This window comes from Nipponia nippon, unplaced genomic scaffold (assembly GCF_047370975.1).
Source record: "Nipponia nippon isolate SJK-2023a ecotype South Korea unplaced genomic scaffold, ASM4737097v1 scaffold_7, whole genome shotgun sequence".
Taxonomy (NCBI): domain Eukaryota; kingdom Metazoa; phylum Chordata; class Aves; order Pelecaniformes; family Threskiornithidae; genus Nipponia; species Nipponia nippon.
In genome coordinates, this window is record NW_028262391.1 from 26979607 (window position 1) to 27001225 (window position 21619).

General features: G+C 40.1%; 2 protein-coding genes across 4 annotated transcripts in view; one reads left to right on the plus strand and one right to left on the minus strand.

Annotated features, from left to right (window-relative positions):
• Positions 1 to 21619, plus strand: part of LIMS2 (LIM zinc finger domain containing 2) — a 36231-nt gene that overhangs the window by 5330 nt on the left and 9282 nt on the right. For all 3 annotated transcript variants that reach the window (XM_087739825.1, XM_087739824.1, XM_087739822.1), the window contains 3 exons: positions 10828 to 10987; positions 13194 to 13260; positions 13561 to 13681. In XM_087739825.1, coding sequence (XP_087595951.1) covers positions 10832 to 10987; positions 13194 to 13260; positions 13561 to 13681 — 344 coding nt within the window. In that variant the 5' untranslated portion in view covers positions 10828 to 10831. The remainder of the gene's footprint in view (positions 1 to 10827; positions 10988 to 13193; positions 13261 to 13560; positions 13682 to 21619) is intronic.
• Positions 15595 to 21462, minus strand: GPR17 (G protein-coupled receptor 17). Its single transcript, XM_009460471.2, has 2 exons — positions 21237 to 21462; positions 15595 to 16942 (listed from the first exon to the last, which is right to left on the minus strand). The coding sequence occupies exon 2, from the start codon at positions 16904 to 16906 to the stop codon at positions 15872 to 15874; it is 1035 nt and encodes a 344-aa protein (XP_009458746.1). The 5' UTR covers positions 16907 to 16942; positions 21237 to 21462; the 3' UTR covers positions 15595 to 15871.

Consider the following 21619-nt stretch of genomic DNA (forward strand, 5'->3'; position numbering starts at 1 on the left):
ATGCTTATTGATTGTTCCTAATCTAGTTGAGGTAAGAAATAAGAGTATATTATTTTTGATTAGGCTAGCATTTGACTAGATGCTTTTTCATTCAGTAGAGAGCTGCTGCTGTGCATGTGCTCCATTTTATGAAGCGATTGCAAGTAAAATGGTTTGAAGGAGGAGGAGGGAGTGTAAAGGTCGATAATATTAAGAAAAGTTCTTTGCACTAACTAGAAAGTACCTGCATCAAACTAAGAGATGTCTCATCTCTCTGAGTTATAAGCAGCTGTTTCTGCTCTTCTGGGTTGAAAAATCTGTTTTTAATCTTATTATCTTTCCATGTAAATCTGCTCTCTAAGGCTCTCTAGATAAATTTTAACTTGTTGGAAGATCCTTAGTAGTCTGTTCTGGTGACAGAGAGGTGTTTCTCTGAGGAGAACTACTTGTTAATGCCTAAAAGAAGTCTAGCTGCTTTCTTCTCTGCTTTGGCCCGGAAAGTAACCAGCTGTAAGATTTTGGCATCAATCCTGTCCCTTAAAAGTGATCTGTCAAGAGGGAAAGAAAAACAAACCCATGCATTTTCACTCTTTATGTGTGAGGCAGCAAGAGAGGAGTGAGTGAGCAAGCTTGTGTTGAGAGATGGGAAGACAGGATGGTTATTGTTCTGATGTTTTTTTCCTTCAACCCCCTCATCTTCCCTTTTGAAGAAGAGAGTCATACTTTTCTGTGGAAGAGTGGTTATTTGAAAACCAATAAAATCATGTCGTATGAGTCAGAAGGGTAAAAGCTTAGGTGTTTGAGAGAGAAGGAGATTTTTAGCCAGATTTCTTAAGGTTAAGGGAGATTAATGTTGCAGTGATTCAATATTTTCCTTTGTGCTAAAAGTAAAAAGGTGATTTAATACTACATTTTAAAAGTGATTTATGGCTCTAAAATTTAAAAGGTCAGCAAAAACACCCGGTATGGAGGACATTTTTCTTTTTCTGTTCCATTTACATCATAAAGTAGAAATGGATAAAGCACACATGCAATCTGAAAGAAATTATAGTGGCAGAGTGCTGTCAGAGGTCAGGAGCCTAAAACTCCCAATGAAATGTGGGGTGAATTCTAGATTTTGAGGTTAGTGATTTCCGATTTCGAAAGTATGATGTTCTTTATTTGTGCCTGTTCTGCTGGGTCCCAGTAAACCCTTTCTTTAAAGGACAGACGGGAGCTCTGCTGGTTAATACTCATTTAGTACTTATGAAGTCATCACTTCTCCCCCCTCCCCCCCCTCCAGCTTGCCAGGCTGTAGTCATGGAATATATTTCACTCTCATGCTACAAAAATCCTCATTTTTTTATAATTTATTAAAAAATAATTTGTTGGTAATGACTCTTGAGCTGTTTTTCATGGCGATGCTGATCAGATGACACTGACTCAGATGCTCCCATCCTCCAGTCCTTTCCCTTTGTTTTCTTAAAAACTGACTTCTGTATTCTCAAATTTTTACTCTTTCTACCCCCTTACACCAGGCCCAAGCCATTTGTGCTGTGTGATTCTCTTTCTCTCTGGCAGGGGTGGGTGGAGAGGGGGAGTGGTAGAAAGGGCAAACTCCTGTTTGAAAGCCCTGTTCAGTTCCCAGTAGAGAGCTCGGGAGGCTGGAATGCCAAGTATGTCCCTTCTCCCTGCTTCCTGACCCTCCACTGCATGCCACTTCTGCAGGCTGGAGTGCGTCCGGAGAGCAAAAGTCTTCATGGTTTTGTTTCTTGGAATATGCTTTATCAAAATGGAAGGACCAGTTCTGTTGTTTGCAGTATCCTTAAGACATTGCGTCATGCAGCATGCCAGGGTCAGATACTGATCTGCAGTAAACTAAAGTGTTCATTGTCAAAAGATCTAGTAATCTATTTTGCTTTTCTGTATTTTTCTGTTGCTTTGATCAGAATGCCTTCTTGAATTAAATGGATTAATTATGTGAAGACTCAGGATATTTATTTTTTTTTAATCTCACTTATGAAATTTATATAGATACATTATGCAAGTCTAACACAGAATGAGTTGGTGATATAGACTCCTGGTGTGCTGGCTTAAATAGGTAATTACTAGTGGAATACAGGAAAGAGGTTGTCTGATCTTTAAGACTGTAGCAGAATGGCAGATGAATTGTAAGAAACAATGCTCAAGCAAGGGTCTATGCATCCTGCTTTAGCTCTTCTAAAATGTAAAGGCAACTCCCAAAAGGAAGGTGACTCATTGAATATCAGTGTCGCTAGTGTTTGCTCCAGTTGTCTCTCTGCATTCCCCTTCGCAGTGGTATTGGGTGCCATGGCTGGCCTGAGACTTCGGGGGCTGGCATCCTCCAAACTTTATCAACGCCGGCAGGATCGGTTAAGTGGCACAGGGTCACTCCTGAGCAACAGGACAGATACAGCAGCCGGAATACATGGGTATGTCTCTGAGATGAACGGAATGGTATTGTTGAGGCATTTTCCATGATTTGATAGATGTTCGATTTTGGTGGTGGGGCTTTTTTATTTAAAGCGGGAATTGTCTGCACACAGCCAGAGGGGATGAAGTCTGTTTATTTTCATTTCCAAGTAGATTACAAAGGAAAGGACTTCCTGATGAGGAAGCTTTCAGTTTTTAACAATAACAGGAAAGCAACAATGGAGAACCTTTACCGTTTGGAAGCGCTGTACGAGACTGTTCAGAACCAACATGACTGCTACTCTTGTAAATGGTGAAGTATTTAGGCACTGTGGGAATAAAGAAATGGTGAAATGCAGTAATTTTTCAAAATGCTGATAAAATTCTACTATTCCTTGATTTTTAGGGCTCAGTAGTCCATTTCTTCATCTAAACTGTTAATAGCAAGCTAGTTGATTTTAGTTTTTGTAAATAACTCCAGTCCAGCAGAAACTGAAGCTTCAAGTGTAGCTGCTGCTTGAGATTATTTAGAACACATCAACCAAAGCTTCTTAAATCTGCCCAGACAATTCTATTGCTTGCTTTGATAATTATTTTTCCTGTGCTTCAGATTAAAATTTTACTTCTCAATTTTCATTGAAGTTAATTTTGGGCAGGAAAGAAATTAACATATAATTAAATATAACTTATTTTCTTGCATTTTGGGAGAACTGTGAGCTGCAGCAGCAGCAATATGGGATCTAAACTCTGTCACCGGGGAGAGCAGTGAGCAGGCAGGAGAGGAGGTTGTTTTCTAGCAGTCAAAAGTTTTGAATTTCAGTCTTGTCTTAGCTGGAGATAGACCTGATGCTTACCTGTAACCAAGGAATTGGTTTGACTTCTCAGTTTGAACTGTGGATCCCTCACTAGAACCCTAATTTTCCCACTATTTTCCTTTTAGCCTATAGCTATTACTTGATAAATTTTCAGTTTTTCCTACACGAAGTTGTGGGTGTGAATGTATGAGAACTTAGTGAGAAGGGGAGTAAGAAGGTAGTGGAAGGCGTTTTGATGCCGTTGAGTGGAGAGGATGCTGTTCAGGAAGAGTGAGAAGCATAGAACGGACTGATGAGAGAAAAGAAAATGAGCATTGAAAAAGCAGCAATGGAACATGAACAGCAGTGTGTGAACTGAAGATAGGAAATATTTTTTCCTATGATTTCCAATTATTATTTCTAATAATTTTTTTCTGAGTTTGTAAACACGACAGAGATTTTTTCAAGCCTTCATTTTGTTTTTTTTAGAGTTTAAAACTCTCTCTTAAGTAGATGTACTTAATCCGCTATGCAGAAAGAATGCCCTTTTCTGAACAGCGTGTTTGTAGTACTCAGCACTAGAGTAGTATGGTTTTGCAGGAGAACAAGGTTACTTCTCATTTGCTTTCTATGTCAGCTAGATTTCAGGAGCTGGAGCTTGGTGTTTGGAAAATGCTTATCTGTGTGAGATCTCTCTTTTTAAACCTATGCTATTAAGTGTCCTGTATCAGGCTGCTAGAGGAGGTGATCTGGGCAGCACTGGCATAGCAATGCTGACAGTAATGGTTCTCCAAATGTACTGCATCGGGCTGGGGCACCTTAGTAAATCTAGGAAGAGTGGAGTGGGGTAGGGAGCTTGCTCTGAAGTCGAGCACAGCTAGGACTACAGGGATCTGGTGCTAGGTAGGAGAATGCTCAGGGGCTGATACTGCGCTGTGTTGAAGGAGAGAGGCTGTGTGTGTATTGCTGTGGTGACGTGTACAGGGCAAGGCAGGCCATGCTTGCATTTAAACTGTACGCTGGCAGAATTTTTAATAAGGCCAAGCAGGTTCAAAAGAAATGTCATGTAAATTTAATACATTTTTCACATCATCGTTCTTGAAGCGAAGTAAACATAAAGCCACATATTCTGGTTTTACACAGCAGATGACAATGCTGAAGATTATAATCTGTTGGGGAATTTTGTCTCCTGAATTATTTGTATTTTATCCACAATTTTTGAGCTACTGATAATTTTTGCTTCTACCTCCTGATAGGTCCTGATAGTTTATGTCCTTTCTTCAGGCAAATGAGAGTAATCCAAAAGTAGTGTTGCTGCTAGTTGATGATAATTGATGAACACATTTGGGAATGATCTGTCTTATCAGTACTGGTAAACAAATATCATGCTCCTTTGAGATAATGGAAGTGAAGAAGAGAAAGATTATACGTATGTAAGAAGTTATTTATCAAATAGACATTGTGGGTGAAGTGGTTGATAATAAAAGGGTGTTTCTCCTGTATAAGAGGTATAATCTGTTTAAAACCAGTACATTTCTTCATGTTCTTGATGTTTCCCTGGGCTGAGTAAACACTGCTAAATGTGTGTCTTTTTAAGTAATTGGTCATGGTTTACTGGAAATAAGTATTGCATTGCGTTGAGAGGGACTACCTAATACCTGTGGCATAGGATTTTTTTCTGTGCGGATACCAACAGACTTTTCATTGCTGCTGCTGGTCTCAAAGGTCTGATTGGTGGCTTCCCCTGCCACGCCAGCCGTATGGGCATTGTATTCTGTTCTCAGCTGAAAGGTGTGAAGGAGTGGAATTTTTTTTTTTAAACCCCTGGCTTCTACTAATAGAAAATTGCTTGGTAGGCCAAGGAGAGATGAGGAGCCATAAAGATATTTTTCCATATTGTGACCATAAATTGCATTTGTATGTTTTTCTTAATTTTGGTTATGCCTGTGTAATAAATAAGAGCAAAAAGTGTTTATTTATTTCATTGAGAGATTGGGGGCTGCATGGTTGAGGAAGATATGCTGAGAGAAACACTATTCATTTCTTATTTAGCCAGATGAAAAAGTATTTAAATAGGGAAAGAACTAAAAATTCAATGCAAGCAGAAGGAGAAATACTGAAAATGTTAACCTATGCACATAGTTTTATCAAATGCACAACAAATCATACAATGAACAAATGGGAATTCTTCTTTTCTCCAACATTTTATGACAAGTATAATAATAACAACCTTAAAGAAGTTAAATCAGCTCGGGACAGTTGTCCAGATAAAAGTCAATTGCAGCGAAGAGATTTTGGAAGAATGATAAGGGTAGTCGAGGGCTGTTTTTCAGCAGAAGTTAATGAACTGGTAGCCTCCCTCTTTCTTTTTTCTTTATATTAGTCATTGTCTGTGAAATTAATCATAAAGTCTGGTATTCCCAGCAATTTTTTTTTTTTTCTTTGTCAGCATTAAGGACTTAAAGCCACAAATCCTCAACCATGCTATGGGGATGGGAAGAAGCCCCTTTCCTGGAGTGCTTTGACTTTTACCTTAGCTACTGGCATCTATGATTACACAAGTGGTGATAGCTTTCTAGGTTTTTGACTTTTCACTATCCTATGTATCTGTGTGTGTATACATACTAGCAATGACTGTGTAAATGTTATCATATTGTGATATCGTCTGTATACACTAATTTCTACTGGTAGACCAGAACGAGTGGAGAACACCTTTTTAGGATTCCCTAGTGTAGGTATGGTGCCTGTCTGCTGAGGTTTGGACAATGCCCTGGGCTCTTGTATCTTGAAATGTTGTCTTCCTTTCTTTTTGTAGTGTCTGTAAGGTTTTTGGTCATCTCTGTATTAAAGTAATTCTTCATTCAGCATTATGATGAAGGAGAACTCTCTTTGACATTAAAAACAAAAAGCTTTCAAGACCAATTAAAAGAAAACTGATTTTTTTGACTGGGCTTTTCTGACTGAAGCGGTCCTTGCACCTGCGGTTCCTTTCTTGGACCTGATAGAGTCTCAGACTGTTCATCTGATTTCCTGGTTGTCTGGTTCATTTTGTCTTGCATCCATGTTTAAGATACTGAATTCTACTAACACAGAGGCTGGACCTTCTGTTCCACTCTCTTAGCAGTGCACGTATTAGATTTGCTTTTTTTTTCCTCAACCTGTCACCAGTGCTGGATCCCTGTGGACAAATATTTAAAAAATGAGGTAACAGTATAGAAGCTATAGCATTTTAGCCAGCTTTCTTGGTATTTAAGTCCACCTTTTTTTTTTTTTTTTTTTGGTAGTAACATGGGCCCAATTTCCTGAATCTGTATGAGAACATGATATAAAAATATGACACTTGCTAGCCCAAATGTATATGAAACCACTGTTTTTGAAAGACAGATCCATATTGACTTTAGTGATATAAGAAGGTAAAATGCTTTCAAATCTTTCTATAGCACCAGTACCAGTGGCACAGAATAGGTCTCCCAATTAACTTCCACTTCCTATAAAGAAGGAATTTTTCTTTTTTTGTTTGTTTGTTTGTTTTTTTTTCAATTTGAGAGCAATGCTGATACTTTACAGTAAATACTTCTGAGGAGTCAAAGCATGAGAAACGCACACCTAATCATAATGGTAAATAACTAATTTCTGTAAATTAGGTACTTTGACAAAGATAATTTGACAGGCTGGATGGGGCTCTGAGCAACCTGATCTAGTTGAAGATGTCCCTGCCAATTGCAGAGGGGATGGACTAGATGACCTTTAAAGGTCCCTTCCATCCTAAAGCATTCTGTGATTCTATGATTTTGTTAAAGATACAGCACATAAGGGTGAAAGATTGGAAAAGCATTGTTTGAGCACTGGTATTTTTTGAGTTTGCACAGGACAGGATAACTTCAGGATGTTGAGCTGGTCGTGTTTTAATAGCCTTTCCTGTCTTTGTGTCACCAGCTTATTGTTAAAACAGAGGAAGATTCTGTATTTTACTGAATTGCAAAAAATAGTGAGCAAACAGAATACAAGAAGCACTCCATATTGGGGACTGTCCTTTGTGGAAAAGATTCAGATCTAAATATCTTACAATTGACACAGCAAGTCAAACTTTCATGGTCACTCTTGGCACCACCATCAAAAGGATGATTTTGGTGTTGCTCTTCCTCTCCCCATGCTGCTGGTAGAAGTGTTTTTGCAGCAGTGTAGTAAACTGAATCATAAAACTGCTCTGAGTTAGAACTGTCCTCTCTCCCGTTTTTGCACAAGGAAGAGGTCACACAGGGGTGTGTAGTTGAGGGAGATAAGAAACTATGGCATATGTGAAAGTAAAACTCTTGAATAAATGCAAAGTCATACCTTTAGGCTGCCAAGGTTGCAAATTTTAGCTTAAGTGTAGAAGAATAAAACATCTTAAGTAAAAATGGATGCAAAGTCATGAATGAAAAGAGAGTAGAGAGGTAAGACTTGAGCTATGATTATCAAAGAGCCACAGCTGCTGGTTTGTATTACAGGAGACATGTTGGTTGGGAACTGATGTGTGATGTAGTTGTCTCCTGTGCAGCTCTCCCCAACAAATTTCAACTGGGTTATAGTTGAGGCAGAGAACTGTGTTATTTTGTGTACAGGTTCTTTTATTTTACTTTTTCCTGGTCTAATAGTTTCTCTCATGTATGAGTAACAAGTCACAATCATTAGCTCATTTGCATTGTGGCTTTTCTTGAACAGCTCAGGCTGTATCACGATCGTCTTTCTTACACCTTTAAGGAAGTCTTGTCAGCATCAATCAAGTTCTTCTAGCTCAAACATTTTGAAAATTTTTTAATGTTTTCCATTTCCAAGTCTTTGAAGTGCTTCTTTTGTGCTGTTCTGCAAATCATTAGTGATTGTTTGCTGTGTATCATATTCTGTTGTTAAAACAGTATTGGATTATCTTGAGCAAAATTCCATGGCTTTTGCCATGGACCTTTTGCATCATCATGCATCACCAGAACGGTAAACTCTTGGGACTCCTGATATTCTCTTGCTTTTGCAAATGAATTCATGATAAGGGAAGACAGTGAGAACACAGAACAATAGTGTGTTTGACTTTCACTAGGAATTTCAATTTCCCAATAGATTTTATATTGTTTAGAAGTTAGGGTTTACTGTGGGGTTACTCTGTCTTGACAGCCCTCAAATGCTGGTTTCAGAATGGAGGCTCCTGAAAGCATTATTCTATGAGAGAGCCCCTACGTCTTCATTATCTTTCTCACCAACACAGCCATGGGACTTGTGTCAGAATCTCTCCCGGGATAAGTATAGTCAATGGCGTTTGGTGTGAACTGTCACACTTGTGAACTTGCGCTGTGTTTCATACGGAACATGGTTGTGCAGATTGCAGGCTGTAATTGTTGCATACTGCTGTTGTCTGGGTGGCAGCTCTGTTCTTGCAGAGTTCAGCCAGCAGGTAGCTGATAGCGGCCGTGATGGGTACTGTTCCTTCCCTAGAGTGCTGTTAAAGTCCATTTGGAGAAAGAAAGAAAAAATCAGTATTTTTTAAATTTTGATTTCATGTTTATTAAGCAGAAAACCCAACAAACCCAACCTTAGATCATGCTTTGTTGTTAGTGTGTAGGCTGTTAATACTTGCTGCCGTGTAGGAAACTGAGACTCACTGGAACGCTGTTTTGTCCTGTTTTCTTCTGTAACCCAGAGGAGCTTTTTCACTGATGTTGACATGAGGCTTTCTTAATCATGGCTGTTGGCTAGCTCAAGTCTTGGAATTCAGGCATCAAATTTTTCAAGAGGGAAAAAATACTTGATGGGGAGATTATATTTTCAAGTCCTGGGACACATTTGCATGATATAACTGAGAGTGGCAATTGAAAACTAAGCCGATTAGGTCTCTCAGCTTTGCTGCAAACACTGATGTTTTTGTGTTGATCTATCCCTTTGATAATCTGTGAGGATAAAAATGTTTCTTTAACCTATGATCTCTAGTTTATGAAATTACAGGATTTCCTGCTTGTCCATAATTCCAGTCCATGTCTGTTTTTTAAAGCTCCTTCATGCTGCAATAAGGAAACAAGTTGTAACAAATTTCTGCTAAATCGGTACTCCATTCTTGAAATTATTACCAGCTCCCTTGGTTTTTGCCACCCTTGGAATTGCAGTGGCGGAAAGAAAGTATATTTTTTACTGAGCAGTCAGTCCAGGTCACAGCGTCGGATATTTGTACAGGCTACAGATGCGATACGTTTGGCTGAGCTGAGGCAGCTGAAGCACAGGGCTGGTTTTGTTGCCTCAGGAGCATGAGGCTGCTGCCTGCTCTGCTGCCTGCTCGTTCTAGTTGCGCTCAGAGCACAAAGCCCTGGAATACAACCAGTGGCATGTTTTTGTAGGGGTGTCTCTGACCAGAGGAAAGAGAATCTTCTGCTACTGGAACATGCTTGTTGAATTACTGTTCTCTATGAAGAGGTGTGGAAAGTAACATGTCAGGTTATAGAATAACACTAGCGATGGAAATTCAGTTCAAAGTAGCTTTGAATATAAAAAGAAAGAAAAAAGACCTTTTAAACCATGCCATCTTTCATTTTATGTGTACGTTATGTGCTTCAGAAAAACTACTACACAAATATTTCAGAGATTTTTAACATGCTGGAAATTTTTTATACTCCACCTATAAAACTGCTATCTTTCCAATCATAGAATTCCGAAGGTGCCCAGAAGGCATAAAATAGTTTTTCTATATCTAGAAGTGTAACAATATTGAATTTTTATATTATTGAATAGTCTGGTGGTTAAAAGAAAGATCACCTTGCAAAAAGCAACTGAGACTCTTTCCTTATAATTTTTCCCTCTCTGTTTGGACAGCGAGATACGATTTTAAAACTACGTTCTGTTAGTATATAGAGAACTTAGATTACCAGGATGGCAAGCATGAAAATTTTGTGAAAGAGGTTAGGGTCGTTCCGCATTTTAGAGGAGACAGAGGAAATGTCCTTTACACGATTTGTGAGCATGGCTTTGGGGTTTTTTTTTAGCCTCACTTTCTGAGGAAATGAAGCTGATGTATTTGCCAAGCCAGCCAGCCAGACTTCTCTTTTCCCATACCTTTTTAACACTTTGACATTTTCAACTAATTTGTCAGGAAGACAGAGGCATTGTATGCAATTATTTTCCAATGAATCTTGTGCACATAAGATGCTGGCTAGAGGGGGAAATGCCCTGTTAATTCTTACAGTGAAGGGGAGACTGCAGTGGGATATTAGTGCTTATTACACATCAGAAAATCCTCAGAGGTGCACCTCCTGAGACCAGAAATCCCAAGAAGTCAGGATCATTGTGTTTGCTGCTCTCTGAACTGCTGGTTTATTTAAAATTGTGCATATTTGGTATGAGCTATTAGCAGGATGACATAATGGGGTGAAAGACTGGTGAAGCAGCCAAAAGTGTGCAATAGGTAAGTCTGCTACATGAGCTCATTCTGCCACATGTGAGTTGCAAGAACATTATTTCTAACTGATGTCAGTGCCGAATTGACTCATTGGTCTTTTTTCATGTGAAAGGGAGTTTAAAGCAGTGGAAATGTGTTCATAGATGTTGGGGGAACTTGGATGATATGATTATACTCATGTGATTGGCTGTGACATTGCTCATGTTCTTACTCTTGTCTTTATTCCAGTAATATGTCTGATGCTCTTGCAAATGCAGTATGTGAACGCTGCCAGACTCGATTTGATCCTGCAGAGAGGATTGTGAACAGCAATGGGGAGCTCTATCATGAAAACTGCTTTGTCTGTGCTCAGTGTTTTCGTCAGTTCCCAGATGGACTTTTTTATGAGGTGAGGTCTCACACTGTGTGTAAGAGAAGAGAAATATCTCCATTAAAATGCAAGGAATTAGGTGATAATTCTGTCAGAAATACAAATTGGCATCTTTCTTGCATGTTTAATTTCTTAGCCCTAAACCTGTGTTGCTATTTTTTTGAGGGGCTTCCAACTTAATTTTCTTTTTTTTCTTCTCACATACTTCTTCCTATACATCAGTAACAACAAAAACTGTATGCTTCCTCTTTGGGTAAGAGGTATTTCAAACAGAAAATAGAAAATGTTTCTTAATGTTTCATTAGACATAAGCGAATTTTTGTCTTTATTTTTAGATATTTTGTACCAAACTTTTCTAGTTGGGCAACTGAAATTGGTGAAACCGCTTAAAAACAAGGTTGAAATATTTTTACAGAATATGTGCAAGCACGTATTTTGAATAACACATTATTTTAAACATGCTGCATTCTTAATTTGCCATGAGTTTTAGCCTCGTGTAGGAGGAGTAGTTCTGAATTACATTAGTAAAAAGACCTAAAGCAAAAATGAAATTAAAGCCAACTATAGGAAAAGGGTTTTGGATATGTCAAGATTTTTACTGTCTTGTAGCAGCATTGCTATTAATTTAACTATTTGCTATGCAAATTCACCATGAGGCTGAAGCCATATTTGGATATTTCTTTAAGAAAAATCCTTAGGAGTTTAAAAACAGGTGAGGGGGGGCTAGAACTGGAAAACTTGACTGACCTTGACTAATTGGTCAATGTCACTCCAATCTTCAAAAAGGACCCAGGAAACTACAGGCCAGTCAGCCTCACCTCCATCCCTGGAAGGTGATGGAACAGCTCATTCTGGATGTCATCTCTAAGCATGTGGAGGTAGAGAACTTTATCAGGAGTAGTCAACATGGATTCACCAAGGGGAAATCATGCTTGACGAATCTGATAGCCTTCTACAATGACATGACTGGCTGAGTAGATGAGGGGAGAGCAGTGGATGTTGTCTACCTTGACTTCAGCAAGGCTTTTGACACTGTCTCCTATGACATCCTCATAGGTAAGCTCAGGAAATGTGGGTTAGATGAGTGGACAGTGAGATGGATTGAGAACTGGCTGAATGGCAGAGCTCAGAGGGTTGTGATCAGCGGTGCAGTCTAGTTGGAGGCCTGTAGCTAGCGGTGTTCCCCAGCGGTCAGTACTGAGTCCAGTCTTGTTCAACTTACTCATCAATGATCTGGATGAAGGGACACAGTGTACCCTCAGAAAGTTTCCTGATGATACAAAACTGGGAGGAGCTGCTGATACACCAGAAGGCTGTGCTGCCATTCAGCGATACCTGAACAGGCTGGAGAGTTGGGCAGAGGGGAACCTAATGAAGTTCAACAAAGGCAATGTAGGGTCCTGCACCTGGGGAGGAATAACCCCATGCACCAGTACAGGTTAGGGGTTGACCTGCTGGAAAGCAGCTCTATGGAGAAGGACCTGGGAGTCCTGGTGGACAACAAGTTAACCGTGAGCCAGCAATGTGCTCTTGCAGCCAAGAAGGCCAATGGCATCCTGGGGTGCATTAGGAAGAGTGTGGCCAGCAGGTCCTCCCCCTCCACTCTGCCCTGGTAAGGCCACATCTGGAGTACTGTGTCCAGTTCTGGGCTCCCCAGTTCAAGAAAGACAAGGAACTACTGGAGAGGGCCCAGCGGAGAGCTACAAAGATGATTAGGGGACTGGAGCATCTTTCTTATGAGGAAAGGCTGAGAGAGCTGGGTCTGTTCAGCCTGGAGAAGAGGAGACTGAGAGGGGATCTTATCAACACATAAAAATATCTGAAGCGCAGGTGTCAGGAGGATGGGGCCAGACTCTTTTCAGTGGTGCCCAGCGACAGAATAAGGGGCAACAGGCGCAAACTGAAACACAGGAAGTTCCATCTGAATATGAGGAAGAATTTCTTTACTTTGAGGGTGACAGAGCACTGGAACAGGCTGCCCAGAGAGGTTGTAGAGTCTCCTTCTCTGGAGATATTCAAAACCCGCCTGGACACAATCCTGTGCAACCGGCTCTAGGTGAACCTGCTTTAGCAGGGGGATTGGACTAGATGATCTCCAGAGGTCCCTTCCAACCCCAACCATTCTGTGATTCTGTGAATTGGTCATTTGAATTTGCTGAACTATCAGGACATAAGAGTAGTTAAGTTATTCATGAGGGCTCCTTCTCTCTTGTTTTGTTCACAGTTTGAAGGTCGGAAGTACTGTGAGCATGACTTTCAGATGCTGTTTGCTCCTTGCTGCGGGGAATGTGGTAAGATGTGGCACATGTCAACACTGTGGGGTAAAAGCTACAGGGCTGTGCAAACCTCCCACCATTGCAGTGACATCCAGCCCTGGGCTGGGATGGCTGAGGTCATTTTAAGGAGCAGGAGCTCTGGAGGGAGCATGCTGATTGTGGGAATAATTGTTTGGGTTTGTTTTTGTTTTTTTTTTTTCAAAGTTAGACTGTAATAGTTTTTGTGGAATTAAAATGGAAGGATTATGAAGGGCAGTAGCCTTTTGATAAGACTGTTTTCTGCATGCATCTCAAGGTGTTGCTTTCCTTTTGCAGGTGAGTTCATTATTGGGCGTGTTATCAAGGCAATGAACAATAACTGGCACCCAGAGTGTTTCCGCTGTGAGCTCTGCGATGTAGCACTTGCTGACCTGGGTTTTGTGAAGAATGCTGGCAGGTAAGATAGAGCAGGAGCTCTGAAAGTTTTATCAGTATGTTATGATACAGTAGTGAGATGTTGAGAGTGGTCAGTTAGTTGTATGCTGAGAGGTAAAGCTTGGAAGGGTACAGAAACTTTAAGGAATAGCCTGTTAGGAGATGGGAAACAGAATGAAGAACAGTGTTCTTCATCCAGTGAAACATGTAGAAAGCAGAAACTCAAAGTTTAGTAGTTAGTGGATGGGTTCTGGAAAAGAAAGGGATTTCGGGCAACAGGCTGAATAGCAAGTGAGAAAAAGGGATTATGTGGTCCTGGGTAGGCTATTTATCAAGTAAGCTGCTGAGCAGGAAATCAAGATATAGCAAAAGGCCAAGAGAATAACATGAGGATTACAGCAAAGCTTGTTCAGCATGTGATTCCCCTGGTCTTCGGAAATCATTCTTTTTATATGCAGAAATATAAAAATGAGTCCTAAAGGTTGATTAATGCATTTAATTAAGAAGTAAGAAATAAAAACATAAAAGGGAACTTGTACAAAAGCCTACCATGATAAGACAATAAAACAATCCAGCAGTTAGCAGACAGTGTTGCACAATTCATAGTTAATTTCAGGCTTTCATCTGTCTTGAGCAAAGCCTAGTAGTTTCCTAGAGTTTATATTCTCACTAACTAAATAGTGAAGAAGGGAAGGAAAGGTTATATACTTGTACCCTGTCCAGCAGGGAGTCCTCTCAACTCCCTCTTCTCTTCCATCCTGCATGCAGCTTCTGTGCCTTAGTTTTTGGAGTTGGGCATAATTGATTTTCTTTTGACACCTAAGCTTGTCAGAATGGGCCATTGTGATAGCACCTAGGGTGTTTTGGAAAGGCAGTCAGAATTGAAGCAGTTCAAGCAGGATAAAGTGTGTTTGATTTCATAATTCGTGGACCAAATCTAAAATGGTAAGGAGCTCATTCTCAAAAGCATAGAAAAGGAATATGCATGTGTATGTATCTGTACATAAAAAATAGGAAATCACGTGAGAGGTGAATTCTATAATATTTATCTCCATAGCATAGAAGCAGTCTTCTAGTAAATATTGTTGGAAACTCTTGGGTTCCTTTTTCCTGCTTCTCATTGTACCTGGTCTTCCCTAGGCTGCCTGTCATTTCCAGACGTATTCCACTGGATGCAATTTGTATCAGTGAGGATAGTTAAGATAATCCCTACTTTATCTGTAGTGAAGAAATAGTCTCGCTAGATAAGTCACAAAAAATAATTGTAAAACACCTCAAAGACAGGAATCTCTTCTGGACAAAGTATACTTCACTTCTTCATATGCTTACTCTTCTTCACTTTTGCCATTTGGGTTCATATTTTTATGATTCGGTATGTAGTAAAGATGAATGCTGTATTCCTAAACAGCCCTTTTCCATTCTTCAGTTTGAGGGTTATCAGGATATGTGATGTTTTTCAGGGAACTATGCAAAAGAGGCAGTGTAGTAAATGTTGTCCAACCTCTGTCTGCAGCTTTGAGACAATGGCAGAGGGCAGATAGAAAAGGTAGTGTGAAGTTCAGTGCTCATCTCCAGTTCTGAATGCTGGGAAGAAGTAAAAAAATTTAAGTCCTATCTTAATTCCAGTTCAGGCTGGGTGCATTGCAGCATTTTGGTCTTTTTTTCTTGCCACCATTTAGTACCAATTTTCTGTCTACTATGTATAAATGCTTTGAATTCGGAGACTTGAACAAGATATGCAAGAACACTGTCTTTTCATCAGGCAGGTCTGTCTCAGGAGTGGATCTCTGCTGCTGGCAAAATACAAAATTTTAAAGTAGGCTGTATGCATTGTGCAGAGGAAGAGGTGTTACTGAATGCTTTCGGAATTAAGCTGCTCTTCTTCTTTTTTTTTTTTTTTTTTTTTTTTTTTTTTTTAATGTCCGTTTGATAGCCTCTTTGCTCCCTTCCCTATTCCTAAGCATTCAGCCCTCGGTTTCACATCTTGGAAATCAGTAGAACTATACTTCTGTTTGCAGTTTCAGTAAGACAAGAACATGTGATCTCTGTTGTCAGAGAGGTTCTTGCTTATTGCAGTCCCATAAAAACAAGAGAACTTCCCTCCTCAGGATGAGTTTGACTCTGGGTGGACTGTCTCGCTGCATATTTGTGATCTCAGCTGATTTTGGTGGAATAGAGCGTTCTTAAGTTGAAGCAGCGACAAGAGTCATGTTCACAGTTCAGATTTAGCACTTAGTGAGCTTTCATTTGTCTTACCCTCGTATGTTTGAGGCAACATTACAGTCTTTTTAACACAAAACAGATTGCACAAAGCCTCACGGAATTTCTCAGCCACAAAAAAATACATGACTGGGTCAAAGGCACCATTTAGACTCGTGAGGCAGGAAGTGATGCGGTTACTGAGGGCTAGAATACGCTGTGTTTCGCAGGAAGTTTTGGTCCCATTGTAATGGAGAATATAAACATAGCGATTGACATGATAAGGTACAAAGCAAATCAGAAAGATCATCAGGACCATGATGATCATTTTGATAGCTTTTTCCTTCAGGTGTTTCTCAACTCTGTTTCCACTCTTCAGGCTTCGGATGATTAATAAGTAGCAAGTCACTGTAGTAACAAATGGGAAGGTGAATGCCACTGCTAAGGACACAAGGGCATGATGTGATGCCTTTTCTCTGTAGAGCTGCAGGCAGACAGTTGTGTTTTTCATCTCAACTGTCTGCACACTGAGCAACAGAGGTGCCATTGCAACCCCAACTATAACCCATAGAAAGGCACACGCCAAATGGGCATAAAGGGACCTGCGGAGCTTGATGGACTTGACAGGGTGCACAATGGCTAGGAAACGGTCAACGCTGATACACATGAGGAAGTAGATACTGGCATACATGTTGAGGTAAAAAAGGAAGCCAGTGAGTCTGCATGGGATCTCGCCAAATGGCCAGTGATTACCAGAAAAATGGTACACCAGCCGGGTGGGAAGTACCAGCACAAAGGACAGGTCAGCCACAGCAAGATGCATGAGGAAAATGTTGGCAGGTGTGCCTGACTTTTGGTCCCGGATGAAGAGCCAAAGAGCCAGGGCGTTGCCAACAAAAGCCAGGATGAAGTCCAGGAAATAGAAAGTGGCAAAAAGGGCGTTCTCGAGGTGTGTCTCTTTGCCACATTGCTCTGATGTTTCCAAAGAGAAATTGGATTTATTTGAGCAATTGAAGAGTAGGCTTGTGGGATCTGCTGGGCCATTCATTTTTCACCACAGTTTTGAAGACAAAAAAACCAAAACCTGAAAGAATTGAGACAGTATATTACAAAATAGCCTGGTTTTGTGAACGGGGAAAAAAAAAAACATGAACAAAAAAACCACACAAAAAACCACACATGGAAATCAGTGATGTATCCTGTTTACTAATATTGTTGTTTAATACAACAGGTCAGTCTGAGTTTAAACCCTTATCTTAGAATTCTGAATACCTTCTGCTCAGCCAGCTTTTCCAGACCATTAATTCCTGTTGAAGGAACTACTATAAAGAGCTAGCTAGCTGATTATGAGCTTGTCTCCAACCTGTTCTGAGATCAGTTGAATAACAGGGTAGGGAAATGCTTATATGTCTGGTTAACGGAAGAGTGGAAGCGGGTTCGGTATGTCTAGCTAGAAAGTATTTGCTATGTTCAATTTGGAAGCCTGATTCAGGACTGAAGAGCTCCTAATGAGTCAGTTTTTCTGAGCACAGGTATCTGTTGTAAGGTGACCTAGCTTAGAATACCTGTCTTGTTCCTAGAAGAGGTGGAAGACAGGTCAGGTATTGCTGTTATTAAAAAAAACCTCAGGGCTCCTGAAAATCTTTGAGAAGTATTTTAGTCTAAAGTCCTGTATTTAAGGCAAATGCATCTAGTTCCAATATAGGAGGAAATTTTTCAGATGGGTAGCAGCATCTCATTTGAATAGCAAAAAGCAATGAATTGACTCAGAAAAGACTATTAGTAATGCCCATGCTGTCGGTCACTTGCCAAAGTGTCATCCTTCCCTGCAGCTTTCTTCTCCCAGCATAACTCTCTCTCTTCCTCCCTCAAAAGCCTGAACTCCACTGTAGCTTATCCAGGGCCTTTTCCAAGTGTCAGCTTAGTAAAACTCAGCTTAGCTTTGCCAGTCTCTCTCTTGTCTGCAGGGTCCTGAATGGCATCAAGAAAAAGTGATAACATTTTCTGGCACCTACCCATGGCTTCTTTATACATTTCTCATCTGTGGCTATAGGTGGCAGGGAAATGCAGGCAGTCTGAGTTTCCAGCATTGTCCCTGTTTCTTGGATTCCTCAGAGGTGTTACAGTATGTGCCGCAGTACCTCCATTGTGCTCACCATTGCATTTTGTACTGATTGACCATTTCTCTGTAATATTCAATACATCTTTAAATACATCCGTTTTCCTCTACTGAGATTAAAATTTTAAGATGGTTGCTGACATTATTAGACAAAATTTTTAGTCTTGGGCAGAAGCAGTGCTACATGCTGGAATCTTACATCATTAGACAGTTGATCCAAGGCATTATGCAATGTGTCCAGCTTCCCAACAGAACTGATGATTCAGATGTCTAAAAACATTGGTGGTTAATTGAGAAACTGAAATGGGATTAAGAATAGACCAATATATTGGTAAATGTAAACAAAATTCCAAGGTAATTACCATCTTTTGTTTGGCTGCTGTCACTTTCAGGTGGAGAGAAAACTAAAATAGCTAGAGATAAATATGCTGGACCACTTCTGTTTAGTTTGCAGTTGAAGAGACAAAAGGCAACAGAAGGGAGGTTGAATGAAATTCAGAAACTGGTATTTCTTCGTATGGCCACAAAGGGGCCTTCCTACTCCATGCATTGCCTGTATACCCTGCATGTTTATGGCACAAAAAAGACTCCAGGTTTGAGTGTATGGGTACTCACTGCCTACTGCCAGCTGCATGCTTCTTTGTAGTCCTAGAGATGGCAACAAATTATTATCTTGGAACTACTAGAAGTGCATGTGCAAGGAAGACTGTACAGCCCTTTTTTTCCAAGGGACGTTTATAAAAATACATGTGAAATCTTGCTTTCATGTACAAAAGGAAAATTCCCTGTTGCAGTTTTCTGTGTGAATTTCCTGGGTTTGTAGAGGAGCACACAATTTTTGTTTCTAGTGTTTATTTGACCCTTACAAAGTAAAACCTGCAAGTATTTTTGAACACAAGATTTTGAAGTTTGTATGTGATAGTAATGTTGAATGCTCAAATACTTGTCCTCCCTGGATGGAATTAGTTTAAATATGTATCTTTCTGTTGCATACCAAAGGAGAAATACAAGACCATGCCTTTTTACTGGCTGTTAATTTATAATGGTACCTATCACCTGATGTTCTGGGTATGTAGCCTTTTTTGGTTTGGGCACTTTGTTTAAATATGCTTTTCATCTGTGAAGAATGTCATTGGGTGATCTTTAAATACACACCTGTCAGTGATTGGGTGGTCTCATGGCTAAGCATTACTCTATACGTGGTTGTGACACCACTGAGAAAGCAGTAAGTGCTGGCTTGGACCAGCTGAAAAGGCAGAAGCAAGGGCTGTCTAATGGAACAGGCAGGGATGTCTCTTGTCTTAATGATAATGATTTAAATCAGTTCAGGAAGCGAAGCAGGAAGCAGATTTTTTCCCTGTTTACAAGCTAGATACTAGGGGTTTAGCAGCATGATACATTGAACTGATTCTATTTGAGTTGATTTCCTAAGGAGGATCTTTGGGATTCAGATTTAGCTGAGTGTCAGTGCTAGACTTGGAATAGCCAAGACTTAAGAGTTTTGTCCTCACTGATGACAGCGCTGAGTCTGCCATTGCTTTCTATCTGGACATACTTTCACTGCAAAACACTGCGGGGTGGAGTAAAAAGGAGGTCAGAGCTATCTAGAAGTGCAGTATGTCAGTGTCAAGAAGGGAGAGGCTTAGAACTTATGATAAAATTGAAATAGATTCTGTCTTTTCAAATGAGTGCCTTCACAGGAGAGCTGCTGTCACCTAATTTACTTTTTAGAGCAAGGTGAAGGGAGGTATTTTTCATTGCCTGGTCAGAAATCATAGAAAAGGGAAGTGGGCCTCTTTCTTATTTTGCTTAGGTTTTAAATTAGAAGGGAATTTTAATCAAGTTTTTTATTTTTTTTACAATTCTGTTTGGTGACATGAAAACTGTGGTGTAGCACTTGAGTAGGTTAGGAGAAAAGCTGACATGTCGCTAGAATTAATTGTTGATCTTATTTTTAGAATTGATATGTTTTCAACAAAAAATGCTTCGATTTTACAAAAGTAATAGTTCTTTGACAGTGTGTTCTGTAGACAGTGTGGAAAGACCTTTGCTGTTATTTACAGTTCCACTTCTATTTTGCCTGGTTTTATCCCATCAATTTAAAATAAATGTGTTTGATTTTTAGTTTTTTCTTTCTTTTTGGTTTATTATGCTGACAAAAAAGCACTCAAAGTCCTAGAAAGCTTGTTGTACTAGTCTGTATGAATGCTAAGAGCAAACTAGAAACCTTCTCAAATGACCTAGAATGTGTAGTTTGTGCTAAACTATGTGGTGCAAGAGGCTTTGACTCCACAGACAGAAAACTCCTAAGGAGTCTGGCTCATTGTCCCATAATTTCCACTTGGATTGCACTCTTGGTGTTGTGCGAATATTTAGTGATTTATGTATTGCTAAACAGAGCACTATTCTGGAATGAGCCGTTATCCCAGGCCTCCCAGGGCTGAGCTGTAATGGGGATGTCACTGCTCATTTGAAATGCATGCAGACTGACCATATTTTATGCCCTGTTTCTCTTCTGCTCCGAAACAAGCAAGACAACAATCCACAAGGCTGTCAGTGTAGACATAACCTGATTACTCTTTCAGCAGATGTGCTATCTATCGTTAGTGAAACAATTAATAAGCAGAAGAAATATTTAGCTCATCGTAAGTTAGTTACCTGGCTAGTTTGGAGTTTTTGTTATAATGCCCGCTGCAGATAAATTTGAACTATATGTTAGGGTTTGTAGTGGATATTAGAAATTCCTGTTCTTGCTCTCAGCTAGAGCAGTTTCTGGTTTGGGATTATGCTAGTTTGTGGGGTTTTATGATTATGGTTGTAGTGTCTTGTCAAATGGGAATGTCTCCTGTCCTTCACTGAAAGTACTCTTCATTAGAAATAGTTCACTTCTGACTGAAATTATTCTCCTGAAAATCACTCCCTGCTGAGCCTCCCACCCTTCAGCTGAAATACTTGTTTCTTGTGAGCATCAAAGCAGTGTCAGCGAGCACTGGACATACCATACAACTGTCAGTTTTCCTGGCACAAATAGATGTACATTAGGTACAGAAGCTTGAAAACTTTTATGTTTTGGAGGAGTGATGTGAAGAAGAGTGAGGAAATTATTCTTTGAAGTTCAAAAAATGCTGCCTGTTCTTAACATTTCCATTATATTCATCTGCCTCTGTGTGTGTGTCTTTCCCTTTTGCTGACACCAGCTAAAACTAATGCCATTAGGAAAGCTCCTTCATTATTCTGCTAACAGAAGTTTGTCTCTTACCTCTTTACAGTGCAGTCCTATGGGTGGAGTATAGGGTCCTTTTGGGGAAAATCTCAAGGAACTCCTTCTGATGACAGCAAACGAAATAGAAGCAGCAATGGTGAAAACAAGAAGATGATCCAAAAAGAGCACACAGTGGCAGATTTGCTGAGGGTGGAGAGGGGAGCCCCTCTATATAGTGTCCTTCTAGCTCTGATAGCGCATTATCAGCTCAGTCACACAACAGAGCAGGGGAGAGGACACCCCAGCACTGAAGGGCAGTCTTCATCCCAGCTGAGCTCTTGGCACTGGGGTTGCTGCTGCTGTTATAGATATGAATATACTGTATGAATATTCCAGTGTTCATCGTGCTTACTAAAGGCTGCTACTGAACTCGCAGCCGT